Source organism: Bolinopsis microptera, chromosome 1 (genome assembly GCF_026151205.1).
Source record: "Bolinopsis microptera isolate Bmic1 chromosome 1, MBARI_Bmic_1.0, whole genome shotgun sequence".
Classification (NCBI taxonomy): domain Eukaryota; kingdom Metazoa; phylum Ctenophora; class Tentaculata; order Lobata; family Bolinopsidae; genus Bolinopsis; species Bolinopsis microptera.
In genome coordinates this window covers 20,405,901-20,431,598 of record NC_087072.1, presented here as the reverse complement: position 1 = coordinate 20,431,598, position 25,698 = coordinate 20,405,901, and the positions used below count along the sequence as shown (strand labels likewise).

The window sequence follows — 25,698 nt, the reverse complement described above, 5'->3', positions numbered from 1 at the left end:
AACGGAACGTTGCTTTTTTAATAAGAACTTTGTAGAAAGATAATGGGACAATTTCTAGAGGCATTTTCTGACACTCAAGATTGTGCAATGTGCTAGTTTTTTGCAAACATATTTTCTGGTTAGAACAAGGAACACTACTAGACTGTTTCACAAAATTAATCTCGATGTCGAGATGCCGTCATCACTAATCAGTCTAAGTCACATCCTATCAGGAATCGATTAAATTTGACCTCACGAAATTTGATTAGTAAAACGATCGCGATGGTTATTCAAATTTCAAACAAAGGTTTTGATTGAAACTAATTTATCGAAAGTTTAAACAGTAGTCTCCCTTGTCCTAGTCGCAACACAAAACGTGTTGCTAAGTAAAATAGTGAAGTTGACGTCAGACTACTCAGCAGTAAAAGACGCGGATTATTCAGAGCAAATGCACACCCTACTAATGGTCAGCTGGTCCCACCCTGCAACCTGTATTAGTATCCAGTATTATATAAAATAATATCAACACCGCACCTGCAGTACCCCCAGTTAAACCCCTAGTTTAGTCTTAAAGTGGAATTATGATGGAACCCCTACTACCTACCTGGGAACAACCTGGTATCACCTTGACAACCTGGTATCGTCTTGACAACCTGGTATAACCTTGACAACCTGGTATCACCTTGACAACCTGGTATCACCTTGACAACCTGGTATCACCTTGACAACCTGGTATCACCTTGACAACCTGGTATCACCTTGACAACCTGGTATAACCTTGACAACCTGGTATCACCTTGACAACCTGGTATAACCTTGACAACCTGGTATCACCTTGACTCACAGGTTAGGTCACCACCCACACATGACAATTAGTCATGCTGTGATGTCAGCCGCAACTCTCACGACATTTCAACAGCTAATTTGTTAAAACGTACATAATTTTCACCACGCCAAAGACCTGTCTGAAGAAGCAGCAACCAGCTCATACAACCTTAGTGTTCTATATAACTCTCCCAGGATATAGTGTAATACTTGTATACCGACCAGCTAAAAATGTGAACAACACGAACAATACGAACAATACGAACAACACGAACAATACGAACAACACGAACAAAACGAATAAAAAGAACAACACGAATAAAAAGAACAACACGAACAACACAAACCTGGGTCCGAATACTTCAAATCAACAGCCTCCATACCACTACTTAAAACTATCCATTACAAACAACACAGCTAAAACTAAGACACTAAAAAACAGCTGCGGTCCCGTATTACCTTACACAAGCCGAACTAAAAAGAACGCAACAGCACACAGTGATGATGACAAGTAAGAGCGGAGAGTGGCCCAGGGGGCACATCGACCATCTAACAAAAGATCCTTATTATTACCTGATATTTGATGATAATGACCTGAGTCACTCCAATAATGATGTTACGTTCCGATGATGAGTGTATACAGTTACTTGATACATATTATTACCTAGGCGGTAGTAGCCCTCACATGTTATGTGCTAAACGATTGGAAGAACTGTGAAGCTCGCAGACTTTTGTTTAGATGTAGACACTGAACGCTATTACTTGAGGTAGATACTTTTGTCTAAATTTGAACTTCTTACCTTGCCTCTCAACCCGTTCATCGGTCATCGACCGGAGAAGGGCACGGAATTGAGGAAACATCAGTCTGCTCTCAAATAGTGGTTGAAGCAAACGCAAGAACAATCGACTGACCCAACATATTTAATACAATGCCCGACTTGAGTTTTACAATATACTATAAGACACATATATAATAGGATACTAAAAATGAACTTACTAATGACAAACGCATCAAAATTCAAACTTAACACAATAGTTTAGTTGGGTTGTACAAACCTTTGTTTCACTTGATCTACTCTTATATTTTGAACCTACTTTGAGTTATTATCCGTTCTGCTGTGATCGACCGCTTGATCGACCGCTTAAACATTCGTATATTTTCAAAGAACCGCTGAAGCCCGTACAACTCAACAGATCCAACAATGTAAAACACGTATTCCTCAGCTAAAGGCTTTTTCAAGAGTAAGAGACGATCCGGATCAAACACTTACGACCAGCAGATTAGAATTTACAATAGGATTGCTGAAATGCTCTATTGTTCATACACTCAAACCTTAATTGGCATAGTTATACTTTTGTTTGAATTCAGACGTTTTTACCTTGGCCTATCCGACGATGGTCAACCGCTTTGGTTAGCGAATGTTGAAGAGGACGACGCGACATCTTCCTACTTTCCGATAGGAATGTAACACTCACAACGACGCTCAAATCAGCGCGAATAAAAATGTTGATACGAAGTAGTGCATACAAACACCAGGATTCTACCCATATACATCTACTTCACCTGAATCTATGGAGCTATGGTGTTTTGGTGTATGGTCTAAATCACGAGGCTTTTGTTTAATATCAACGCTAAACAGCCCGTGTTTAATTGGAGAATAATGCAGGGTTTGGTTTGGGCATTTTATGAGACCAACCGTCACAGCCTAGTATAATCTACAGCTACCTTCGAATATTTCTTTTTGTTTTATGACCGGCTGCGTACAATTAACTTCACTAGTTCAAAATACAGTTTCGCCGAATTTTTTCAACCATAAACCGCCATGTTTCCAGAAAAGGGTAGATTAACATGTAATACTTGCTCCCACACCACCAGATGCTGCTATGGAGCTAAACGCTGCACACACTCGCTGTTTTACATATTGTTTCGATATTTTAACTGGCACTAAAGTTTTAGAGGTCTTCCCAACACACCACACCCCGCTATATAATATAATATATATATTATTTGACATTTTACTTTATATGAGAAAGCGTTGAATCCAATATTGATGTGTGATGTCGCGTATATTCTGAAGAATATATAATAATTGTAACCGTATACGTATGCACTGTGCGTGTAACCATTACCTGGGTACTCCTGAGGGACGGGACCATTCTAACGTCATCATAGACCTTGCTAGATTACCTCATGTCAAAGGTACGTCGCATCAGCTTACACGTGCACTAAACAGTAAACAACCCTAATACAGTAAGGAACAGGAGAACGCTGGAACCTTACATCAGCACAGAACAATGATCTAATCTCCTGTCAGAATTTCAGGACACCTGTACGAGATTCTAGAACAGAATCCCACCCTTTACTAAGTACGCATGTGTATATCACAACAATATTTTATGTCAACTTAACTGTGTCTGACAGAATTATATCTACATAAATTAACATTTCAACGTCAAAGAATCCTAAGTTTACGATCGACGCTTTCTGTATTTACGATTACCGTCACTGCACACCCTATATCCGAGGATGAAAGTTTAGGATGTAATTGTGACAAACTTAAAATTACTCGGACCATGACAGGTCTTACACACGCACAGTGCACACACTGTTAATATAACGTACCGCACAGAACCTTATTACAGGACTTCGTCACTTACATGTTGCCCCACAATTCTCTCTAACCATATATACCGGGACCCTTGGTGATAATAGAAATAGCGGAGATTCCTATTTTCAGACGATTGTGAACCTCAGAAAAGTGAGCACGACTAGCTCAAATTGTAAGATAAGTTTAACACGTACTAAACTAAAGCTTGATAACTTACTATTGCGTCGTAAAGATGTTAAAAATATAAGTGTACGGGCAATAAATAAATATCTTAAAACTCGGCAATCAAGGCCGTAAAAATGCTCTCAGTTAATGATGATCAGCTAATAAACTTACAATCTTCGTCGATGTTGCAGTAATCTAAGACATCAACAACCACCTCCACCAGGGGTAAATCTTCGACGCCGGTTTCTTTTTTCGGTTCTTCTGCAGGCTCTACTAGTTCATATTCCTCTTCATCTGACACAGGTATTGAAGCAATATGTTTGGTAATATGCGATACGTTTATTGTCAAAGCTATCGGTGTGCCGTCTTCTTTCTCAGTAATAAGTTTGACCTGGTCACCTTCAAGATTGTCCAATTTGTCGACTTCTTTCTCCAGTAGATCAAGGGTTTCACCATCAAGATTTGCTCCTTTCAGTGAATCCATGATCTGGGCTTTTATATCTTCGGTAACTGGAACCATCTTCTTCTCACCAGGCTCTTCTAAAACTTCGGGTACCTTCTCTGATTCAACGTGAATATCCTCAATACCACCCTCTTCAGGAGCAACCTCTTCTTTCAAAGGTATTTCAGCTGTATCTTCTTTGGGCTGAGAAAAGTCTACGACAATATCACCTGGGTTCACAGGAGTATCAGGAAGAGTCAAGTTGACGAGCGTAGCGACAGGCTCAATAATTTCGAGTGTAGTCTTTATAAGACCATTTGCACCACAAGCCATCATATTTCCGTTATCAAGCTCCTTGATCAGATCTTCTTTTGCAGGTTTGGGAATATCCAATGCAATGATTGCTTCTTTAATCTTGTCAGTTATCTCAGTATGGACTGCCAAGAATTGTCCAAGCGGCTCCAGGGGTTCCTCTTTCTTAGCTTTGGGATATTCCAAGGCATATCCGTAATCATCCATACCAATTGGAACAGCTTTAATGTCTTTACCGATACAAGCAAGTGAAACAGGGATATCAAGTGCAAGAGGGGCACGATGAACCTTCTCTTTGATATCTTGCTCAACAGTTATATCTTCACACGGATCCATATCTACAGACTCCAGGAGCTCAGGAGCATCCTCACTTTCAAGGGTTGTTGGAGCAATGTTTTTGGTAATGTTCTCCAAGTTGATAGTAAGGCTGATCGGAGTTCCGTCTTTCTTAGCGATGTTTAAGTCGATGCTATGACCCTCCAGATTGTCGAGCTTCTCTACTTCCTTTTCAAGCAGATCAAGTGTCTCCTCGTCAAGATCAGCAGATTTTAACGAGTCTACGATCTGAGCCTTGATTTCAAGTGTTATTGGGATAACTTTTTTGGAGTCAGGACTCTCCTCTTGGGGCTCTTCTTTTAGGGAAACTGGCACAGTTATTTTTGTGATACGATGAATATTGATCGTAAAATCAATTGGAGTTCCATCCTTTTTGTACGTCGACAGCTCAACAGTATCACCATTTAAGTTCAACAACTTGCCGAGTTGTTCTCGTAAGAGATCAATCGTCTCTTCATCATGACCTGACGATTTCAAAGTATCAGCAATCTGTGACTTTATATCGTCGGTAACAGGGATATCCGTGATATCAGTCGGGCTTTCTAGGGCGACTTTGAGATCACATTGGACTGGAACTGGCGCACTTTCAATGAGCTCGTAACCCTCTTCCTCATCCATAGGAACAGGGACAATATTCTTGACAATGTTGTTGATGTTAACCGTCAAGTTAATCGGTGTACCATCTTTCTTTGTAGCAGCGATTTCCATCTTACCATCATCAACAGAGTCAATCTTTTCGAGTTCTTCCTCGAGAATTTTCATGGTTTCATCATCGAAATCACCAGATTGTAAAGAAAGAATGATCTGTGCCTTTATAGCATCAGTTATTGGAGTCGCAACTGGCTCTTGTTCCGTTTTGGCGGGCTCTTCCTTTTCAACAGGAGTGACATCATCTGAGGCTACCAACTCGTAGCTTTCATCCTCTTCAACTGGTGTTGGAGCAATATGCCGGGTGATATGGGACACGTTGATCGTCAAAGATATCGGAGTCCCGTCCTTCTTTTTCGTATCCAGTTTTATTTGGTCACCTTCCAAATTATCTAATTTGTCGACCTCTTTCTCCAAAAGATCGAGTGTTTCTTCATCAAGATCAGCTCCTTTCAATGAATCTAAAATCTGAGATTTGATGTCTTCAGTAACTGGAACTTTCTTGTGTTGAACTGGCTCTTCAGGTAGTTTTTCAACTTCAGGAAGCTCATCCCTTTCAACGCTGATATCCTCAATGCCACTTTCATCAGTAGGAATTTCTTCCATAAGAGGTAATTCTTCAATACTAGGTGCTTTTTTAGGAACCTCAGCAGCCTCAACTAGTTCATATCCCTCTTCATCTGAGACAGGTGTTGGAGCAATATGTCTGGTGATATGAGAGATGTTTATTGCCAAAGATATCGGTGTGCCATCTTTTTTCTTAGCATCAAGCTTAATCTGATCACCTTCAAGATTGTCCAATTTGTCGACCTCTTTCTCTAGCAGAGCGAGTGTCTCATCATCAAGATCTGCTCCTTTCAATGAATCCATGATCTGAGCTTTGATGTCTACGGTGACTGGAATCATCTTCTTTTCAACTGGCTCTTCAGGCATTTCTTCAACTTCAGGTGCCTCATCCATCTCAACGTTGATATCCTCAATACCACTCTCTTCGGGAGGAACCTCTTCTGTCAGTGCTATTTCTTCGACAGTAATTGTTGGGGCAGATTGATCGACAGGTTTATCTGCTGCTTCAACCAACTCATAACCATCATCATCTCCAGCAGGAATAGGAACGATGTGACGAGTTAAATGAGACACATTTATTGTTAAATGAACTGGAGTACCATCTTCCTTTTGAGTATTGACTATGACCTGGTCTCCCTCTAAAGTGTCCAATTTAGCAACTTCTTTCACTAATAGTTCGGTTGCTTCGTCATCTAGACCTGTTTTCTTCAATGAATCCACAATCTTAGAACGAACCTCCTCGGAGATTGGTATACTGGGTTTATCGGAATCTTTGTCAGGCGAGCCCTCCATTTGGAGAGAAAGTTTTACCTCTATAGGCTGAACTTCTGGGGATGACTCCGTCACAGATTTTTCCTCGGAAGAAATAACAGGTGCCTCTAAAACCTCAGGTTCTTCTACTGGCATTTCAACCATTTCAAAACCATCATCACTACTAGCAGGAGAAACAATCTTGGTGATATGGCTGATGTTGATAGTCAGATCAATTGGAGTACCATCCTTCTTCTTTGCAGTCAGATGCATCTTCTCTCCATCTAATTCAGGCACCTTGTCAATCTCGTCACTGAGAAGTTCCAATGTTTCATCGTCGAGATTAGCACCTTTCAAGGCGTCCAGGATTTGCTTCTTGATATCATCTGTCATAGGAACAGCAGTAGCTGGTGCAGACTCGCATTCGGCAACATCTGGTTCTTCTTTTATGACAGGAGAATCGTTAGTTGGAGTAGCATCATCATTAGTCGGGGTTATATCTTCGACATCTTCACTAGACAATGGTTGTACCTTCAGTGGAGCAACCTCGGTTGGTTTGGCAGGTTCGACAACAATCTGTTCTGGAACTGACTCTACGTCCGATACATCCTGATCATCTCCACTGTCGCCAACACCATCACTTCCATCAGAAGGAATCGCAGGAAACAAGTTTTTCATGACATGTTTGATGTTTATAGTAAGCTCAACAGGTGTACCATCTTTCTTTTTGGCTTTCAACGTTACTGAGTCTCCTTCAAGGTCTTTATGCTTGTTCAGTTCATCGACCATCATAGCAATCACCTCATCATCTACGTTTCCTTCTTTCAAAGAAGCAACTATCTGAGCTTTTATATCATCAGTAAGCGGAGTGACAGGCTTCTGAATGTCTGAGCTAGACATAACTTTAACAGCTTCGTGGAGTTTTATTGGTTCCACTTCAATGGATTTCATTGGCTTAACTTTCACCTTCTTGGGGGAGACGTCATTTTTAGAAAGATCAGGTAGAGCAGCAGCCTCATCACTTGAGGCTGGGATCACCTCCTTTGGCACGTGTTTGACATTCAAAATCAACTCTACTGGAGTACCGTCCTTCTTGACAGCATTTATCGTTACAACATCATCTTTAAGTTGTGTCAATTTATCAATACCATCACTAAGTAGCTTGATTGCTTCATCGTCGATTTCACACGATGGTAAGGAATCTTTTATCTTATCCTTGGTTTCATCAGTGACATATGTGGCAGTTTCAGGGGCACCTTCAACAGTTATTTCTTGGCTGATCTTGATAGGATAAACCAAAACTGGCTTCAGAGGCTCAACGGGAACTTGGTCAGGCGAAGAATTGTTGCGAAGAATATTTGCAACATTGATAGTTAACTCAACTGGACTGCCATCAGGTTTCTTTGATTTAAGCTTAACCTGATCTCCCTCAATTTCCTTAAGATTTTCGATTTCCTTTGTGAAGATTTCCACAGTTTCACTATCTAAGTCACCACATTTCAGGGCCTCAACAAGCTGGGACCGTAACTCATCAGTCATTGGAGTTGAAATTCGTCTACTGGATTGATTAATAGGTGCGACCACCAAACAGACATCACCCAGATGCTGAACATCATCCTCTTTATCGGACTCTACAGAAGAGTCTGATGATGATGATGATGAAGATGAGGAACCACCGTCTTCCTCATCAGAAGACCCTTCATCAGCGGATTTGATCATTTGATTGATGTTGATGGTAAGTTCTACAGGTGTACCATCCTCCTTTGTGGCACTGAGTGTCATAGTGTCACCTTCTAGATTTTCCAACTTCTTTATTTCATCTTCTAATAGACAAACAGTTTCCTCATCAAGAGGACTAGCTTGTACTGATTTGATGAGCTGTTCTTTCAAATCATCAGTGATTGGGAGGGGTTCGTTTTCTTCAGAAGGAGCTGCTTGTACTTCAGTGATAGTCACATCCTCAAGCTGAGTGACTTCTGGCGACTCTTCTTCACTAACTGTAACACCGGGTATTTTAGGTTGGCTTCCAACAGGAGTACAGGGTTCAACAACAACTGTGGGTATAGGCTTTGGCGCAGAAATAGCAGGTAAAACGCGACTTTCTCCTTCCTCATCAGACGTCGTTATTTCTCTCGCTGGTTCATCATCTGGTATAGGTTCAGGCTCAGTTTTGTCTTCTTTCTGAGGTGTAGAAACTGGAGCACTAACTGGGGACTCCTTTGGCAGATCAACTTCGGGTTTGTCCTCTGGTTCTTTTGCGAGGACAGGTTCCGATTGTCTTCCTGAAACCTTTTGAGGTTCTTGCATTGGAATATCTTCGTCAGCTTGGGGAGCTATCTCCTCAACAGGCATAGGAACATCCTCTTCCTCCAATTTAGGTGATTTAGGATCTGCTACCACTTTCGTCACAGGGTCAGAAGATTCGCTAATAACAGGGGCAGTGTCCATTGGCTCTACTGCCTCCTTTGATGCAGGCTGCGATGCTTCAATAATGTGTTTCACGTTGATAGTTAGTTCTATAGGGGTGCCATCTTTTTTAGCTGTTGAAAGCTTGATAGTTTCACTATCCAAAGTGTCAAGTTTATTAACCTCATCTTCTAGAAGATCCTTTGTCTCATCATCAAGATTGCTTGCCCGGATTGATTGAATCAGTTGGTCTCTCATGTCATCTGTCATGGGAATGGGTTCAGGTTTCGATTCAGGACTAGCTATTTTTCTTGTCACACTTACATCATCTAAATGAGTTGGAGACTGAGCGATGTCTTCGGGAGCATCTTTGCTAAGCACGACGTCTTCTGGTTGTTTGCGAACACTTGGTTCGGACTCTGTGACTGGCTTAGAAGATTCCTTTGGCACATCAGGTGCAGACTCTCGTCCAGTCACCTCTTGTGACACTTGCTCTGGAATATCCTCATCAACTTCAGGAGCAATCTCCTCATCACACATTGGTTTATCACTTTCCTCTAATGATGGTACCTTGACAGGCTCAGCTAGTGAACTTTCGGCAGGTTTCTCAACTGCTCTTGACGGTGTTGAAGGATCAGGCTGACATGCCTCGATTATGTTTTTGACGTTTATAGTGAGCTCTATCGGAGTGCCATCCTGTTTGGCGGTCTTCAACTTTATGGTGTCGCCATCCAAAGCTTCAAGTTTGTTTATTTCATCTTTTAGAAGATCTTTTGTCTCATCATCAAGGTTGCTAGCATCGATAGACTGAGTAAGCTGATCTCTAATATCATCAGTCATAAGAATAGAAACAGGCTTTGATCCAGGACTTGCTAGTGTTCTTGTTACACTGACATCATCCAAATGAGCTACTGGCTGATCAGCCTTTTTAGGAGTTCCTGTAGCAGGTAAGATTTTCTCTGTTCCCTTGGGGACATCCGGCTGGGACTCCTTTTCCTTTACCTTCTTTTCTTCCTGCATTGGAATGTCCTCGTCAACTTGCGGGGAAACCTCCTCATCAGACATTGGAACATCTTCTTCCGTGACAGTAGGTTTTGCTGAATGAGCGACTGGCTGATCAGCCTCCTTGGGAGCTTCTGTAGCAGGTAAAGTTTTCTCTGTTCCCTTGGGGGCATCCGGCTGAGACTCACTTTCTTTTACCTTCTGCTCCTCCTGCATTGGAATGCCCTCGTCAACTAGCGGGGAAACCTCCTCATCAGACATTGGGACATCCTCCTCAACAACTTCTGGTGATTTGGTCACCTTATCTGCTGCACGTGATGGCTTGGACGGTCGTTCAGGAGCTACAGAGGTTGGCTTGTCGACAGTTGGTTTTTGCTGGAGTGGCTTCGATGCTTCAACTATATTTTTGACGTTAATTGTAAGCTCAACTGGAGTACCATCTTTTTTAGTCGTATTCAACTTAATGGTGTCACCATCTAAAGCATCAAGCTTGTTAATCTCGTCTTTGAGCAGATCTTTAGTCTCATCATCCAGATTGCTACCTTCAATAGATTGAATTAGCTGATCTCTGATGTCGTCAGTCATAGGCACAGACACAGATGGTTCTGATCCAGGGCTTGCTAGTTTTCTTGTGACACTGACATCATCCAAATGAGCAACAGGCTGATCTGCCTTCTTAGGAGTTCCTGTAGCAGGTAAGATTTTCTCTGTTCCCTTGGGGGCATCCGGTTGAGACTCCCTTTCTTTTACCTTCTGTTCGTCCTGCATTGGGATGTCCTCGTCAACTTGTAGGGAAACCTCCTCATCAGACATTGGGACATCCTCTTCAACAACTTCCGGTGATTTGGTCACCTTATCTGCTGCTCGTGATGGTTTAGACGGTCGTTCAGGAGTTATAGAGGTTGGCTCCTCAACAGCTGGCTTCTGCTGGAGTGGCTTCGACGCTTCAACTATGTTCTTGACGTTGATTGTAAGCTCAACTGGTGTACCATCTTTTTTAGTCGTTTTCAACTTGATGGTATCACCATCTAAATTGTCCAGCTTATTTATCTCGTCTTTAAGCAGATCTTTAGTTTCATCGTCAAGATTGCTACCATCGATTGACTGGTTGAGTTGATCTCTGATGTCATCAGTCATAGGCACATACACAGAAGGCTCTGATCCAGGGCTGGCTAGTTTCCTTGTTACACTAACATCATCCAAATGAGCGACTGGCTTATCAGCCTTCTTGGGACTTTCCTTTGTTCCCTCGGGGACATCTGGTTGCGATTCCCTTTCCTTGACCTTCTTTTCTTCTTGCAATGGTATATTATCTTCGTCGATTTGGGGACTGATTTCGTCTTCAGACATTAAAACATCCTCCTCCACAACTTGTGGCGATTTTGTTGTCTTCTCCACTGCTCGTAATGGTTTAGACGGTGTTTCAGAAGGTTCTGAAGTTGGTTTGTCCTCGACTGGTTTCTGATGGACTGGAGTTGCTGCTTCAACTATGTTCTTGACGTTGATTGTCAGCTCTACTGGAGTACCATCTTTTTTAGTCGTTTTCAACTTAATGGTGTCACCATCTAAAGCATCAAGCTTGTTAATCTCGTCCTTCAGCAGATCTTTAGTTTCATCGTCCAGATTGCTACCTTCAATAGATTGAATTAGCTGATCTCTGATATCGTCAGTCATTGGAACAGACACGGATGGTTCTGATCCAGGGCTGGCTAATTTTCTTGTTACACTGACATCATCCAAATGAGCGACTGGCTGATCAGCCTTCTTGGGAGTTCCTGTAGCGGGTAAGATTTTCTCCGTTCCCTTGGGGGCATCTGGTTGAGACTCCCTTTCTTTAACCTTCTTTTCTTCCTGCATTGGAATGTCCTTGTCGACTTGCGGGGAAACTTCCTCATCAGACATTGGGACATCTTCTTCAGTGACAGTAGGTTTTGCTGAGTGAGCGACTGGCTGATCAGCCTTCTTCGGAGTTCCTGTAGCGGGTAAAATTTTCTGCGTACCCTTGGGGGCATCTGGTTGAGACTCCCTTTCTTTAACCTTCTTTTCTTCCTGCATTGGAATGTCCTCGTCGACTTGTGGGGAAACTTCCTCATCAGACATTGGGACATCGTCTTCCGTGACAGTGGGTTTTGATGAAGCTGCTGCTGGAGCTGCCTGCTTTTTATCTGGTTTTTGTTGGGGAGCTGCTGCCTCAATTATGTTTTTGACGTTGATTGTAAGCTCTACAGGTGTACCATCTTTTTTGGTCGTTTTCAACTTGATAGTGTCGCCATCCAAAGATTCAAGCTTATTAATCTCGTCTACTAGAAGGTCCTTGGTTTCATCGTCTACATTAAGTGCACGAATCGATTGAGTCAGTTGATCCCTGATGTCGTCAGTCATAGGCACATACACAGAAGGTTCTGATCCGTCATCCAAATGAGTGACTGGCTGATCAGCCTTCTTAGGAGTTCCTGTAGCAGGCAAGATTTTTTCTGTTCCCTTGGGGGCATCCGGCTGAGACTCCCTTTCTTTGACTTTCTGTTCCTCCTGCATTGGGATGTCTTCGTCAACTTGTGGAGAAACCTCCTCATCAGACATTGGGACATCCTCTTCCGTAACAGTGGGTTTTGATGAAGCTGCTGCTGGAGCTGCTTGCTTTTCAAATGGTTTTTGTTGGGGAGCTGCTGCCTCAATTATGTTTTTGACGTTGATTGTAAGTTCTACTGGTGTACCATCTTTTTTGGTCGTTTTCAACTTGATAGTGTCGCCATCCAAAGATTCAAGCTTATTAATCTCATCTACTAGAAGGTCCTTAGTTTCATCGTCTACATTAAGTGCACGAATCGATTGAGTCAGTTGATCCCTGATGTCGTCAGTCATAGGCACAGACACAGAAGGTTCTGATCCGTCATCCAAATGAGTGACTGGCTGATCAGCCTTCTTAGGAGTTCCTGTAGCAGGTAAGATTTTCTCTGTTCCCTTGGGGGCATCCGGTTGAGACTCCCTTTCTTTTACCTTCTGTTCCTCCTGCGTTGGGATGTCCTCGTCGACTTGTGGGGAAACCTCCTCATCAGATATTGGAACATCTTCTTCCGTAACATTGGGTTTTGAAGAAGCTGCTGCTGGAGCTGCCTGCTTTTTAACTGGTTTTTGTTGGGGAGCTGCTGCCTCGATGATGTTTTTGACGTTGATTGTAAGCTCTACTGGAGTACCATCTTTTTTAGTCGTTTTCAACTTAATGGTGTCACCATCTAAAGCATGAAGCTTGTTAATCTCGTCTTTAAGCAGATCTTTAGTCTCATCATCCAGATTGCTACCTTCAATAGATTGAATTAGCTGATCTCTGATGTCGTCAGTCATTGGAACAGACACAGAAGGCTCTGATGCAGGGCTGGCTAGATTTCTTGTTACACTGACATCATCCAAATGAGCGACTGGCTGGTCAGCCTTCTTAGGAGTTCCTGTAGCAGGTAAGATTTTCTCTGTTCCCTTGGGGGCATCCGGTTGAGACTCCCTTTCTTTTACCTTCTGTTCCTCCTGCGTTGGGATGTCCTCGTCGACTTGTGGGGAAACCTCCTCGTCAGACATTGGAACATCTTCCTCCGTAACATTGGGTTTTGAAGAAGCTGCTGCTGGAGATGCCTGCTTTTTAACTGGTTTTTGCTGGGGAGCTGCTGCTTCAATTATTTTCTTGACGTTGATTGTAAGCTCTACTGGTGTACCATCTTTTTTGGTCGTTTTCAACTTGATAGTTTCATCGTCTACATTAAGTGCACGAATCGATTGAGTCAGTTGATCCCTGATGTCGTCAGTCATAGGCACAGACACAGAAGGTTCTGATCCGTCATCCAAATGAGTGACTGGCTGATCAGCCTTCTTAGGAGTTCCTGTAGCAGGTAAGATTTTCTCTGTTCCCTTGGGGGCATCCGGTTGAGACTCCCTTTCTTTTACCTTCTGTTCCTCCTGCGTTGGGATGTCCTCGTCGACTTGTGGGGAAACCTCCTCATCAGATATTGGAACATCTTCTTCCGTAACATTGGGTTTTGAAGAAGCTGCTGCTGGAGCTGCCTGCTTTTTAACTGGTTTTTGTTGGGGAGCTGCTGCCTCGATGATGTTTTTGACGTTGATTGTAAGCTCTACTGGAGTACCATCTTTTTTAGTCGTTTTCAACTTAATGGTGTCACCATCTAAAGCATGAAGCTTGTTAATCTCGTCTTTAAGCAGATCTTTAGTCTCATCATCCAGATTGCTACCTTCAATAGATTGAATTAGCTGATCTCTGATGTCGTCAGTCATTGGAACAGACACAGAAGGCTCTGATGCAGGGCTGGCTAGATTTCTTGTTACACTGACATCATCCAAATGAGCGACTGGCTGGTCAGCCTTCTTAGGAGTTCCTGTAGCAGGTACGATTTTCTCTGTTCCCTTGGGGGCATCCGGTTGAGACTCCCTTTCTTTTACCTTCTGTTCCTCCTGCGTTGGGATGTCCTCGTCGACTTGTGGGGAAACCTCCTCATCAGACATTGGAACATCTTCTTCCGTAACATTGGGTTTTGAAGAAGCTGCTGCTGGAGCTGCCTGCTTTTTAACTGGTTTTTGTTGGGGAACTGCTGCCTCAATTATGTTTTTGACGTTGATTGTAAGCTCTACTGGTGTACCATCTTTTTTAGTCGTTTTCAACTTGATAGTGTCGCCATCCAAAGATTCAAGCTTATTAATCTCGTCTACTAGAAGGTCCTTAGTTTCATCGTCTACATTAAGTGCACGAATCGATTGAGTCAGTTGATCCCTGATGTCGTCAGTCATAGGCACAGACACAGAAGGTTCTGATCCGTCATCCAAATGAGTGACTGGCTGATCAGCCTTCTTAGGAGTTCCTGTAGCAGGTAAGATTTTCTCTGTTCCCTTGGGGGCATCCGGTTGAGACTCCCTTTCTTTTACCTTCTGTTCCTCCTGCATTGGGATGTCTTCGTCAACTTGTGGAGAAACCTCCTCATCAGACATTGGGACATCTTCTTCCGTCACAGTGGGTTTTGATGAAGCTGCTGCTGGAGCTGCCTGCTTTTTATCTGTTTTTTGTTGGGGAGCTGCTGCCTCGATGATGTTTTTGACGTTGATTGTAAGCTCTACTGGAGTACCATCTTTTTTAGTCGTTTTCAACTTAATGGTGTCACCATCTAAAGCATCAAGCTTGTTAATCTCGTCTTTGAGCAGATCTTTAGTCTCATCATCCAGATTGCTACCTTCAATAGATTGAATTAGCTGATCTCTGATGTCGTCAGTCATTGGAACAGACACAGAAGGCTCTGATGCAGGGCTGGCTAGTTTTCTTGTTACACTGACATCATCCAAATGAGCGACTGGCTGGTCAGCCTTCTTGGGAGTTCCTGTAGCAGGTAATACTTTCGCTGTTCCCTTGGGGGCATCCGGTTGAGACTCCCTTTCTTTTACCTTCTGTTCCTCCTGCATTGGGATGTCCTCGTCGACTTGTGGGGAAACCTCCTCGTCAGACATTGGAACATCTTCTTCCGTAACAGTGGGTTTTGAAGAAGCTGCTGCTGGAGCTGCCTGCTTTTTATCTGGTTTTTGTTGGGGTGCTGCTGCCTCAATTATGTTCTTGACGTTGATTGTAAGCTCTACTGGTGTACCATCTTTTTTGGTCGTTTTCAACTTGATAGTGTCACCATCCAAAGATTCAAGCTTATTAATCTCGTCTACTAGAAGGTCCTTAGTTTCATCGTCTACATTAAGTGCACGAATCGATTGAGTCAGTTGATCCCTGATGTCGTCAGTCATAGGCACAGACACAGAAGGTTCTGATCCGTCATCCAAATGAGTGACTGGCTGATCAGCCTTCTTAGGAGTTCCTGTAGCAGGTAAGATTTTTGCTGTTCCCTTGGGGGCATCCGGCTGAGACTCCCTTTCATTTACCTTCTGTTCCTCCTGCATTGGGATGTCTTCATCAACTTGCAGGGAAACCTCCTCGTCAGACATTGGAACATCTTCTTCCGTAACAGTGGGTTTTGATGAAGCTGCTGCTGCAGTTGCCTGCTTGTTATCTGGTTTTTGTTTGGGAGCTGCTGCCTCAATTATGTTTTTGACGTTGATTGTAAGCTCTACAGGTGTACCATCTTTTTTGGTCGTTTTCAACTTGATAGTGTCACCATCCAAGGTTTCAAGCTTGTTAATCTCATCTACTAGAAGGTCCTTAGTTTCATCGTCTACATTAAGTGCACGAATCGATTGAGTCAGTTGATCCCTGATTTCGTTTGTCATGGGAATTGACACAGTTGGTTCAGCCTCGGGACTGGTAACATTTGTAGGAGCGTCAGGACTAGACTTATCTTGAGCAACTTTCTCTGGTTCTTGCACGGGAATCGGGGCATCAACCTCAGTAGCATTGCTTTCTTCAGGCATGGGGACATCTTCCTCATCTAAGGATGGAACAGCAGTTTTGCGAACATCTTCGGGCTTCTTGACTGGTTTTGTGGTTGGTGGTTGTGCTGCTTCAACAATGTTCTTAACATTAATAGTAAGTTCTATTGGAGTGCCATCCTTCTTTACAGTTTTCAATTTTATTGTGTCGCCATCCAGAACTTCCAGCTTCAGTATTTCTTTTTTCAGCAGTTCTTTGGTCTCATCATCAAGATTACTAGCATCAATAGACCGTAACAGCTGATCTCTGATCTCATCTGTTACAGGGATCGCTGCAGGAACTCCTTCCGAGCTTTCCTTTAGCCTTTTTACACTGACGTCATCTAAATGTGTTATAGGTCTATCAGGTTCTTGAGGAGCATCTTGTTTAGGTGCTATCTTTTCAGGTTTGATAGAGATATCAGGTGCTGACTCTCTTGTTGATACCTTCTCAGGCTCTTGCATTGGAATGTCCTCATCTTCAAGCGGGACCATTTCTTCGGTCATAACAACATTCTCTTCTTCCAATGTTAGTGGTTGCTCAGGAGCCTTCTCAGATGACGGCGTATCTTCGGGTAATTTAGCTTTCTTTGAAGAAACAGTGTCCTCAGGGCTAGGCACTATTTTCTCGGCAGTCTGAGGGTATGTCTCCGACGATGTGGAGTAATTTAGAGTTAACTTTACTGGTGTCCCATCACTCTTGGTAACGTTAAGTTCGACTGCATCACCAGTTATGTAGGAAAGTTCAGTAAGCTCACCGATGAGCAAGTCTTTTATCTCTTGATCAAATTGGCTGTTCTTCACAGAGTCGATCAGGTACACTCGTATTTCTGATGTAACGGGAACTTTTGCTCCAGTCGGCTCATCGTCTTTTGTACTCTCTGGAGCTTGCTCAACAGGCTTCGAAGAAAAAGCTTGAATGTCTGGGATTTCCGAATCCTCTACATCAACCATAGCAACATCTTCAGATTCGACGCCAGCTACTACCACTTTTTGCTTCTTGTTTTTATGTGCACCTTCACCAGAGTCAACAAACAACACTTCGTGTGTGAATTTAGCGTTGATAGTGAACCTAACGGGTGTGCCGTCAGCTTTTGTTGAATCTATCGTCACTGTATCACCCGTGAAGTAGGAAAGCTGTTCTAACTGAGCTAAAAGAATGGTTTTAGTCTCATCGTCGAAATCACTCATCATGATGACCGCCCTCAGTTTTTCCCTCACGGCACCGTCAATAGGTCGCTGATCGAAGTTAGAGGGTCCTATTTCCTCTAACACAACATCATCCTGTTTCGAGATAACCTTCATTACAGGAGTTCTAACAGCTGCAGGAGACCCTGTGTTGGGTGTACTGGTGGAGGAGTTATCCACTATCAAACGAACTCTGTAAGATCTTACCGGAACACCAATTTTGAAGACAACATCAGTATTCACCAGTGTATAGTCCTCATCCAGAAGCGACTGCAACACTTGATCTTGCTCAACCTTGGTAAGATCACTTGTGGACAAGTCGTTGATGACCTTAACTTTGAGTTCGTCCTTAGGAACATCAGGAATTGTTGCAACAGGTTTTGGAATGCCAAAGGAGAAACGAACAGGGATTCTGTTGTAAGCGATGGCAATTTTAACAGATCCTCGTTCTTCAACGTAATCTCCAGTGTAGAACTTCTCGACCAGAAGTTTTTTCTTTTCTTCATTAAACTTGGACTGCTTGATAGCATCTGTACCCAGAATAACGATGCGAATAGGAATATATTTGCAGAATTGGACTTTATTGTTATACGAAATCTTCACATCCGTAATCTCATAATCAGTAGTCATGAAGAACAACGTTAAGGTCGTTGATTTAATAGTTATAATATTACCATCAATCTTGAAATTGTCATCGATGAGCTTGTTAATGAGTTCTATCTTTATCCTATCTTCGATGCTGAGCATGGTGATGACCTTGATTATCTTATGCTTAAGCTGTATCAGTTCATTGCTAAGAGGGCCAATGTTGAATTTGAAGCTCTCAAGTTCGTTCAAGCCTTGTTGTTCCATAACTGTTGTTGCCTCGATAACTGCACTGAAAGGTTTGGGTTCCTCCTCCTTTTTCTTGCGGATTTTGATAGCTAGTTCAGGGGATGAGGCACACTCGTCAGACGATGTCAGACTATCACGTTTGAACCCTTCGATAAGGATCTTATTTCCCTCACGTCTATATCTGCCATGTTTTATTGCTTTGATGGCAAGTTCCATACTTTCAGTGTCAATTGTTGAAGAGGATATGGTCTTGATCATGATCTCTTTGATCTCATCGTCGGATACATCCTCAGGTACGTAGAAATATGGTAGGCTAGTGCCAGGTGGGACACTTTCATTTTCGGTCAACTTGGCAGGATCGATATCAAAGTCTACTGACTTACGTTTTTCACCGTCCTTCACTAGCACTGACAGTCTACGACCGTCCAGCGAATAGTTGTTGTTGTAAATTGAGGACAACACAGAGTTCCTTTCATCAGCGTTCATAGACTGTTCCACAGTGAATTTGTCCACGATTTCGATGAGGGAAGAAGTTGCAATGTTAGTCTCTCGCTGAATGATCTGTGGATAAAGCACACCAGGGAGATTCAAGGTTATGTTCTGGGTTGTGGTACCAGATTTAATCAGAATGGTAACTTTGCTGAGACCAATCTCGCAATTGTCATCGACGATCGCTTGAGAGAGCTTGTCTTTGACATGTTGGGGGAACTTAAGCTTTGAAACAGCAAGTTGAATGAACTGTTTTGTTGACTTGTGGAGAACTTTGGGGTTATTGGGATCCTTTCCAGGAAGGGTAAACTTAGCCTGAAGATCAGAACCAGCGAAAATACACAGCTGAAGATCTCTGCAGGTGTAACTTTCATTATCGATTGCACTGATAAGAAGCTCTTTTTGGATTTCTGAAATTTTATTGTGCTTTTTGATGAATTCTTTGACTCTCTCGATTCTCTGTTTCAACAACCCATGCTCTTTGAGCACTCCTTTGAAGCCCTTGGCTTTCAGTGCACCAAATCGGGATCCACCGGCTCTTGGAATCTTTGGGGACTTCTTTGCAGGACTTTTAGGTGGACTCTTCCTGCCAAATTTAGGACTTGTCTTAGGAGACTTTCGCTTCGTAACAGGGCTAGACTTCGGACTTGATCTTGGGCTGTTCCTCACGGGAATGGATCGCTTTGCGGTACCGGGTGATGCTGTTTTCGAGGCGCTAGGAGATGCTGTTTTCGAGCCAAAGGGCGATGTTGCCTTCGAGGCGCTGGGTGATACTGCTTTCGAACCAAATGGAGAAGCTCCTTTAGAGCCAGTAGGAGAAGTTCTTTTAAAAGAGGTTGTGCTAGGTTCCGGAGGAGTATTGGAGCCTGACTGACTACCTCCGAACTTAGACGGTCCAAACTTGGACGGTCCGCCATTACCAGCTCCTCCAAACTTACTGGCTATGGAGCCGAGACCCGCTGCCTTTGAGGACGACTGTTGCCAGGGCTTGAGTGCTGGTTTTGGAGCTGTCTCTTCAGATGTGGTTGCTGTTTTCTTCTGCCATGAATCTACTAATTTACCTCTAGGTACCCCCACGCTTCCCTTGCCCGCAAGAGAAACTGACCTAGTCGGAATGCCGGTATCCTTGTTGAAGGACATATTTAACTGTCTCAATAAAAAACTTAGCTGCTGTTGGGATCTTTACTGCATCAACTTGCAGTTAGCTGAGACATCTACTATCAGTGTTCATCCTTATCTAAACAAAACAAGATAGAATATAGAAATAATGCACATAAACAATACTTATACAGTTATCAATCATTATCATTGTGTACTGTACTGCCGAACTAGTACACTGAAACACAATGTTTAAGACGACCGTGATATAATATGTAGTGTAATAATGTACCACAAGAACTGGTAGAATCGAAAAACTAAACCACAATGAAATACAGACAAAAGAGGCAGAGTCAGCTCGAATATGAAGCACTGTCTAAACGGAAATTTTAAAGAAGGAGCTGGAGAATCTGTGCAACAAGCTTGGCAGGGAAAACAGTAACCAAAGTAACCAAAGTAACCACAGTTACACATATTATTATGCGGGTGGTAAACCCAGCAGGTAGACAGTCTACTCGGTCCCCGGGTAACTGCTGCCTGTTTGTCACCATACGGCTTCCTCCCTCCTGCTACTACTCTACCAGCTACTAACAGTACGTAATGGTTATACCGTCTACAACTGCCCTCATGTCTCATGACATTATTAATTTCCAGTGTCAGCTCTGGTTAGAGCAGCATATTATTTTATAATAACTACCGTGTATGTTTAGCCAAGTTGGGGTCTACATTACTTTATATCTGAGTAAAAGCCAATGAGTGCCGAAACGTTGATTATTTCATTTTGGTTTCACCACTCGTTTGCCTTGTTTCAGTTTGTCTGCCGAGAGCCGTGTTGCTCCCTACTAAACACTACAACGGAAAGCTGTCAACGGCGACGAGAAGGTTGGTGGGACGGAGCGATTAGAACGGTCAATGAAAGTAAGCACAGTTACCAACGTAACTAGGTTTTAACGTTCATAGGCTAATATATAGGCTAATATATAGGTTAATATAGGCCATACTCTTTTCTGTTAATTCGACAAATTATGTGGTGAAAGGCTACAAACCTTTTCTCATAGTGGTCCGATTAAAGGAATAAAACGTAACGTGTGCCTGGACTGTCTTAGTCTGAGGAAGAGTCTAGAATTCTAAAAAATTCCACAGAATATTCTATCATTCTATTCTAAGACTTGGAATCTTTTTGGAGCACCTTGCAATGAACTGTTCGTAAATTTATCACCGAAATACAACTACAAACCGGAAATAAGTTTTCAGGAAAAACACCATGTGTTGTGTACAATATGAGGTTCCTGAGTCCCAATTTATTATATGATGTTCCTTACATAAATATTTGTTAAAAACAGTACATACCATAATATTATTTTGATGCGGTCTCACATTATTTATCTCACATGATAACTTGAAGGTTGATTAATTGGATGATATGAAGACTAATAACTCTTCTGGTCAAATTCGGCTCAGGATTAACTTACGTCTTTACAATTTACATGTATTTTAATCTACGAATGAGCCAACAATTCTTCTGGTTAAATTCGGCCCAAGACTAAATTACGTCTTTACTCTTAACGTGTATTTTAATCTACACGATTGAGTCAGCAGGGCAATTTTGATATCTCTATTTCCTGGACCGACATCATTAACATCAGGGCTGGGGTGTTTTTCTAAATTAATCCACATTACAGCTACACAGGAAAATAAGATTTGCGATATCGTTTAATTACACTTAATTAACCTTGCAGGTAGCTCAGGCCTGACAACTTTTCATCGTGAAATTCAAGCTAACAATGATAATTGTGCTTAGCACCGCTTGGGTGTTCTCAATCCAAAAAAGCTAGCTGATATTGCATTCTGTGCAACTTAACAGCCTGCAATTTTAATGACAGGTAAACCTATGAATAAGATAATAACGACGATGATAGACTGCATGGGAACTTGGAAAGTTTGCTTCTACTATTCCAAGAAACCATTAGATATAATATGTAGAAACTAAAATAAAGAGATATGTGCTATAAACGGACATAAAGACAGTGTCTGTACGCATAAATAGAACAAGGAACGTTGAGATTTCAAGCGAACTAAAATTCCAAAACATAGCCAGCAGTAAAGCATCAACAAACAGGCCAGCTATAAACTTGAAGAAAGGTACAACGGATGACGCAGAATATACTCTCCCTCAATCTAGAGCGAAGTGGGAAACATTTGGTAAAGCATTATGTTGCTCAGAAAAACAGTAGCTGAAAACAGGAGCACTAGGCCGATATATCATGTCATCGCTAGAAAACTAAGCGTTGACAGCCCTAACATTCCTTTCAACTTTAAGTTAGGAGCGTTGATTCGGGGTACTGGTTGGTCGCAGTGGGGTCACGTGGGCGGACAGGGGAAACCTGACTGGGTGACGGGACTGTCACGTGACGTACCACGTGGTGCCCTTGAAGCAAACCAGGCGTGTTTTACATAAATGACTAGAATAATTGAGCCTAGTGTCATAAGGTGGGACTTAAATAAGAAGTACAGTCAGTGATTTAATAACTGGTGATTTAAATGTGCAATATTGTTGTGTTCTTTATTTCAAGCAGTTGCTCCCACGAGACTAGCAAGCTTGTTTTTTAACTGGTGAGAGGAGTGTGTGCAGGTTGTAAGACAGGATATTTTCACTCTAATTAGCGTGAAGAATCAGTACAAGTGTAGAAGATGCCAGGTACTCCTTACTGCGCTGGACAGGGCTTAGAGTGCTTCTTCACACCGTAATCATTTTTATTTCTCCCCGGGGGATGAGAAACGCACAGTTTCAAACGAGAAAAGGGGTAACTCGTTGGACACCAATTTGACAAGTCTTTGAGACTGTCTAGAAAGTTACAGATGTTGGAGTAAAGGGAAATTCAGCTTGAGATATTGTCCAGCAGTACAGTATGTGTCTTGAAGATCTATACGTAGAAGGAGTCTAATGTGGAAGCCGTTCCACAGGGCGCCATGTTCCATAATATATAATCGATATTCTTAATACCACACTGAGTAGCAAGCCTAACAAGCTGAGCTGATACCGAAACAGATTCTACTCCTTGATCTCCGCTATATTTGTTTCTCAAGTTAGTTGAGTTACTTAGGTTTCATGTAAGAGTGCAGCACGACAAGTAAAGAATGTCCGTGTCTTCAAATAAGGACACCAACCCAGCATAGTATTACAGTAGGGGTTCTCAAAAACAACGTCCGTTATCCCAGATCGTGAGCACCCTGGAATAGTATGCAGCATGGTAAGAGCTGCTGCTGCTTCCACCACTCCGCAAGCATTCCACACTCCGCAACAATTCCACTCCGCAACAATTTGGCACTTTAAGTGTCTTCGTGAAGTAATGGTGCTCTTTGAAGAGTTCTGTGATCACAGCGACAATATCGCGGTATTGCTTCGTGTGTTATTTCAGACGTGCGTGCCAGTCTGTTTTCAGTTACGACATGCACCCAGCGTACCCGCACCGTGAACGTCGCTAGAACCGAACTAACTGGAACAGCACAGTAAGGATTCCTTGCAAGTTGCATACCCTGCACTGTGACGTAAACAACGTCGCGGTCACGTGGTTATCTGACAGCATGGCAATCAAAAGAGGGAGTTGACAAGTTCATTGATGCTTCTTGTGGTATAATTAGTGTACCGACATATTCTCGCATATATTCCAGCATAATACTCGCATTATATTATTTTGGGATATTATTCAATTACATTACCGTTCAGGTCTTATTTTTCCACATTATAAGGTCAGCTGTTAATTTAACTTTAATTAAAGTTACTCAACTCTGACAACCTACACACTCAGCGTTCTTTTTCTCAACTAGTCTAACTGGTTTACACATGATACGAGGAAAAATAGGAGAGAAAATAATTATTTTTTTAACCAGAAAACCTTTGTTTGCCAGGATCAACCTTTGTTTACTTTTTAATAACCTTTAAACATAACCATACCTTCCATCACGAATAACAAAACTCTGATCGTTTAGGAAACTAATCATGCTAAAAAGTTTAAAAGTCGGTACTCACAGCCAAGGTCCCGGATCTTAGCGTCCCCAGTCTGGGTTTCATCGTATTGCTGTTCGTCACCCATCACAGACTCTTATTGACATGCTATACAGTCCTATATCTGTGCAGGAGAGTACACGTTAATAATAATAATGCTTAGTGGAGGTGTTGTGAAGGTGTTGTGGAGGTGTTGTGAAGGTGTTGTAGAGGTGTTGTGGAGGTGTTGTGGAGGTGTTGTGGAGGTGTTGTGGAGGTGTTGTGGAGGTGTTGTGGAGGTGTTGTGGAGGTGTTGTGGAGGTGTTGTGAAGGTGTTGTGACTGTGTTGTGGAGGTGTTGTGAAGGTGTTGTGGAGGTGTTGTGGAGGTGTTGTGGAGGTGTTGTGGAGGTGTTGTGGAGGTGTTGTGGAGGTGTTGTGGAGGTGTTGTGGAAGTGTTGTGGAGGTGTTGTGGAGATGTTGTGGAGGTGTTGTGGAGGTGTTGTGGAGGTGTTGTGGAGGTGTTGTGGAGGTGTTGTGGAGGTGTTGTGGAGGTGTTGTGGAGGTAATAATAATGCTTAGTGGAGGAGTTGTTGGGGGATGTTATTTAAATATTGTGAGTGGATATTATAAATATTATGCAGGATATTAATGTAGCAGGATAATAAAATACGAGTAAAATAAGAATTAAGCACACTGCACCTGCACGTTCCAGAGGATAGTTGAACTGTGAGATTTATTAGTTTTATGTGATAGTCTCATTGTGAATATGGAGAAATCATGCGTTGACAAAATTTAAAGTTTATATTCTAAATGTTGTGCCAGGGTTCAGGGATAACAAATTAATAAGAAAGAAGGAGTGAGATCTAATTTCAACAGAACTGCAAATAGTTAGAGCAAATACTTGAGACACCGTGTTGTATAATCTGGTGGAATCTTTGAAGGGATGACTGAGGTTGATGTAAATCAACCTTCTCCTATTGTTACAGTTCTGTCGCATTGTTTATTATAATTTTTACCTTTTTCATTAAATTATCACTCTACTATCCTTTCAGTCGGAAGCAGCTTCACGCGGAAAGATGCTGCTACATACCATGGTTACAGCATCAAAACGCATATTGTGTGACGTATGATGAGACCACTGATCGGTTTGTCGTCACCTGCATGACTTAATACAAAAGCCTAGCGACGACCTTTTGAAATGTACTGGTAGTATGAGATAATCACTGAAACATATTAACAGTTTTAATATGTTTATAACACATACGTTTGTTATTGTATTTAAGGTAAATGATTTCACAGTCTAGGTCAAGGTTCATGTAATTCTCAGATTTGTTCATGTGTGGTGCGAAAATTCGGTTGAAGAAACATACTTTTTCAATATTATAAGATTGAAAAATAATCTTACAATAAAGCAATAAGAAAGACAAGAGATAACAAAATAAAATAAAATAAGAAAGACAAGAGATAATAAAATAAAATAAAATAAAAGATGGTGTTAACGGAATGACTGTTACAGGTTTGATTGGGAAGCAACGGAAAATCCTCCTCACTATAGAGTATACCAGACTACTTGGCAGCCAGACTACCTGGCAGGCCGCTCGAACTTTCCAGACTGAGCAGGTAGTCATGCGGAATGTAGAAAAATAACAAAGGTTCACATGGCGCT

General features: G+C 42.2%; 2 protein-coding genes across 2 annotated transcripts in view; both read right to left on the bottom strand.

The window, feature by feature from the left end:
* The window catches only part of LOC134824018 (uncharacterized), a 146,360-nt gene extending 126,272 nt beyond the window's left edge, over positions 1 to 20,088 (bottom strand). The window contains exon 1 of the mRNA XM_063835711.1: positions 3,750 to 20,088. Coding sequence (XP_063691781.1) covers positions 3,750 to 20,088 — 16,339 coding nt within the window. The remainder of the gene's footprint in view (positions 1 to 3,749) is intronic.
* A 4,123-nt stretch (positions 20,089 to 24,211) lies between these two features.
* Positions 24,212 to 25,029, bottom strand: LOC134823945 (uncharacterized). The gene is made up of 3 exons (XM_063835576.1): positions 24,934 to 25,029; positions 24,732 to 24,756; positions 24,212 to 24,606 (listed from the first exon to the last, which is right to left on the bottom strand). Exons 1-3 carry the CDS (start codon positions 25,027 to 25,029, stop codon positions 24,212 to 24,214), a joined length of 516 nt encoding a protein of 171 aa, XP_063691646.1.
* Positions 25,030 to 25,698: the final 669 nt, after the last annotated feature.